General features: G+C 33.7%; 1 protein-coding gene across 2 annotated transcripts in view; it reads right to left on the bottom strand.

Moving 5' to 3' along the window:
* Positions 1-648: 648 nt before the first annotated feature.
* LOC106882240 (zinc finger protein 596) overlaps positions 649-4,115 on the bottom strand; it is a 9,546-nt gene continuing 6,079 nt past the window's right edge. Inside the window, exon 2 of one of the 2 annotated variants that reach the window (XM_014932847.2) lies at positions 649-3,326. In XM_014932847.2, coding sequence (XP_014788333.1) covers positions 2,473-3,183 — 711 coding nt within the window. In that variant the 5' untranslated portion in view covers positions 3,184-3,326 and the 3' untranslated portion in view covers positions 649-2,472. The remainder of the gene's footprint in view (positions 3,327-4,115) is intronic. The other variant, XR_008267097.1, reaches the window with a different exon arrangement.

Below are 4,115 nucleotides of genomic sequence, written 5' to 3'. Positions count from 1 at the left end.
TATACATTATATGTATATTTTACATATACATTATATATATATATATACATATTATATATATATTATATAAACATATATATATCATATCTATTAAATGGCAATAATTCTACAACAACCATTATATATCACAATTGTTTCCATAAAACAATATTGTTCAAATGGAAAAATTCATAGATTTCATCAATGTTTTCAGTTATGTGTTGTTCTCTTAAGCAAATAACATTTGAAGTGTCAAGAATTTTTAACAATTGCTGGTACAAATTTAAATTTGTTATTTCAATCCTGTGACATCCATAAGCCCAGTTGTCTTTGACGTTAATTAGTTAACAGTAGCAGAATCAACAGCAATGATGATTGCTGTACAGCATTAGTGAGTTAGTAAACCGTTCTAACCCTTTCTGGCTGTATCCATTTTACTTGACATAACCAATGCAATTGAAACAAACATGGAAGAAACAATTCTAGAATCAACTTATTAATATTTCTTAACTTTCAAATTTACAAAACTCATCCTTCGTCGGATAGTATGAACAATTTAAAACAAAAAAAAAATGCTACTACTGTAACTAAAACTACTAAACATTTATCATTTTGGCACAAAAACATAAATTTAAAGGGAAAGTTTATAATCAATTGAACAGGCCTCAATTTAATTGTATTTATTTTATTGACACTGGAAGGGTGAAAAGCTGAATTTCAGCTCAGAACATAAAGAGCTATGATTAAATATGGCATCATTTTAGTCTGATACTTAACTGTTTTTCTGTTGCTACTTCTACTACTACACCTACCAGCAGTAGCAGTAGTTTTAACTATTTTAAAAAATAATGGTCTCCTAATTGGTATTATGCTGGAATTATACAGAAAAGAAGTGAAAGGTGATGATACTCATGTGGTTATTTAAAGAATTAATGGAGTGAAGTAGTTTCGGTTGGGGATTAAAACGGTAACTCATTGATAAATTATCTTCATATCTTAGCACACAGCACAATGATAAAAATGTCTTAAGTAAATATATTAACTAAATAGAGTAACATGTCTTGCCTAAAGACATAATGAGCAACTGCAGTATGTCATGAACGTGCAATTCAAGTGTGCAGTGCATGAATCTCTTCCATCATTCCATTTCACAGGAACATTCATCATCGTCATCATCATTTAATGTCTGTATTCCATGCTGACATGATGATTCAACAAACTGCATTGAGCCAGAGTACTGTGTTGAGCTCCAGCATCTGCTTTGACATGATGTCTATGGCTGGATGCCCTCTCTAATACTAACCACTTTACAGATAGCACTTTATAGTGTACCATGGCACTGTTACTAGTGACGTTACCAAGTAGCTCACAAGACAAGTCATCTTGACAGAGTAGGAGTGTAGCATTGAGGGAGGGAGCTTTATGCCAGATATTGAAAAGCTAAAGTGCTCTTAAATACTATGATCAAATACCAGGCAACCAAAAAGTATCAGAACTACAAAAATTTATTCTCATGGGTGTAATCCACATTCTATGCGAGACCTCTGAGAATATTTGAATCTTTTAAAATTGAAAATATTACTTCTAATGAAATCTTAATTCATATTATTTGGTGTCCTTTCCCTGAAGTTTATCTCGCTACTTGTAAATAACACCTGCAGTCACAATAAAACATTTAACTTGATATTTCTTGAGGTCTTTGGATGAGACTTGAAAGAGCTTGTATAAAACAAGCAACAACAATATTTTTCAAATTTTGGCACAAACCAGCAATTCTAGGAGAGGAGGTTAGTCAAGTACATTAACCCCAATGCTTGACTGGTACTTTATTTTATCAACCGCTGGAGAGATGAAAAGTAAAGCTGGTCTCAGTGGGATTTGAACTCAGAATGTAAAGAGCCAGAAGAAAAACTGCAAAGCATTTTGTCTGATTCTCTAATGATTCTGCCACCACATGATTTCAAATTCAGTCCTATAGCATAGCACCTTAGACAAGTATTTACTACATTCGCCCCAGCTAACCAAAGCCTTGTGAATGGATTTGGTGGACAGAAACTGAAAGAAGCTCATTATATATATATTTATGTTATATATGTGTGTGTGTTTGTACGTTTATGTCTCCTGGCCTCGACGTTGCATGATAGCTGTACATGAGTACAAGTGTCAATGTCATACAAGCAGTGTCTTTCATTTCCAATTTTCTGCAAAAATGTCTGGTTATGGGGAAATATTACCTTAGTTGGAAACAGGTGAGGGTTGGTGACAGGAATAGCATTTGACCATTGAAAATTTGCCTCAACAAATTTTGTTTGACTGATGCAAGCATAGAGAAGTTGATATTAAAACAAAGATGATGATAATGACTTAATTTTGCATCATATCCAAGCTCTTTTGTCTCCATCTTTGACATGAGAATGCTAACTATTTTTCCCTCACATAAAAACATAAATATTTAAAATTAAATACATATAATTTTTTTAATAAGAATAAAAATTAGCAACTTTCTAGAATATCTTCAGTGTGTGACTTTATATGTTCTTTTAAATGAGAATTTTGGGAGAAACTCTTGTCACATATCTGACAGAGAAAACTTTTTTCTCTAGAATGTGTTTTGCGGTGTTCTTTTAAATGGGAATTTCTAGAAAATTCCTTACCACATATCTCACAATGATAGGGTTTTTCACCTGTATGAGTTCTTATATGTTCTTTTAAATAGGAACTTTGAGAAAAATCTTTGCCACATATTTCACAATGATAAGGTTTTTCTCCAGTATGTGTTTTTATATGTTCTTTTAGATGAGAATTTCGAGCAAATTCTTTCCCACATATTTGGCAACAGAATGGTTTTTCACCAGTATGAATCCTTATGTGCCTCTTTAATGTTGAATTATCAACAAAATCTTTACCACATATATCACAATGGTACGGTTTTTCTCCAGTGTGAGTTCTTATATGACGGCTTAAAAGAGAATTTCTGGAAAATTCTTTTCTGCATATATCACACCGGTAAGGTTTCTCACCACTGTGAGTTTTAATATGCTTCCTTAAATTAGAGTTTTGTGAGAATTCCTTTCCACAGATATCACAACTGAAAGATTTCTCTCCATTGTGAGTCCTCATATGAAATTTCAAGTCACTGCTGTGTAAAAAATCTTTTTCGCATATTTCACAATAAAATGGTTTTATTCCAAAATTTCTCTGCATATTTTTTTAAGATTCCTCCTGAAGATTACAAATTAAAATGGTTTCTTATTTTTCTGATTTTGAGAAGTCTGTCAAACAAGATTCTTGATTCCAACTTACCAACAGTTGTCTGTTGGTAAATTTGTTCCTTTTGAAATCAAATCCTGAAATTAGAAAATAGATAATTTCAACATTTCTCAATGCAGCAGAAAATAGGAGAACAAATAATAAAATACCAAAAAATACTGAAGAGGTGTAGTTGTAGGCACAGGCATGGCTGGATGGTTAAGAAGTTAGCTTCTCAATAACATAGTTTTGGGTTCAGTTCCACTGCATAGTACCTTGAACAAAAGTCTTCCATTTTAGTTCTAGGCCAACTAGCCTTATGAGTGGATTTGATAGATGGGTGTATATATATATACTTTAACTTCTTTCAGTCATTTGACTGTGGCCATACTGGACCACCACCTTTAGGACTTATGGTTTGTAAGCCTAGTATTTATTCTATTGATCTCTTTGTGCCGAGCCACTAAGCAACTGGGACGTAAACACACCAACATCAGTTTCAAGCGATGGTGGAGGGTCAAACACAGACACAAATAACAAATATATATATATTCGAGTTGGATGGCGAACAAGGGTGTGGAGTGGAGTGAAAGCATTTGAAGAGGCCAGGATGATGCAAGCAGGGCTCAAGAGATATTTAAGGAAAAATGTAAAGACTGAGAAGGTGAATGACAAGGACCTTTTTGTGTGCACAGTCTGTGACAGACCATGTCTGTCCTTGGCTGGCCTCAAATCTCACCTGCGAACCCATGGAAAACAAACCTCATCCAGCTATTCTGATTATATGTCTGTGCACACGTTTGAATGTGGTGTGTGCCAGAGGGTTTGCAAATCCAATGGGGGTCTTAAAAGACATGTTAGGATCCACAATGAGCAGAACTTACTTG

This window comes from Octopus bimaculoides, unplaced genomic scaffold (genome assembly GCF_001194135.2).
Source record: "Octopus bimaculoides isolate UCB-OBI-ISO-001 unplaced genomic scaffold, ASM119413v2 Scaffold_198165, whole genome shotgun sequence".
In the NCBI taxonomy this organism is placed as follows: domain Eukaryota; kingdom Metazoa; phylum Mollusca; class Cephalopoda; order Octopoda; family Octopodidae; genus Octopus; species Octopus bimaculoides.
The sequence above is the reverse complement of the archived record's forward strand: the minus strand, read 5'-3'. Positions and strand labels throughout refer to the sequence as shown.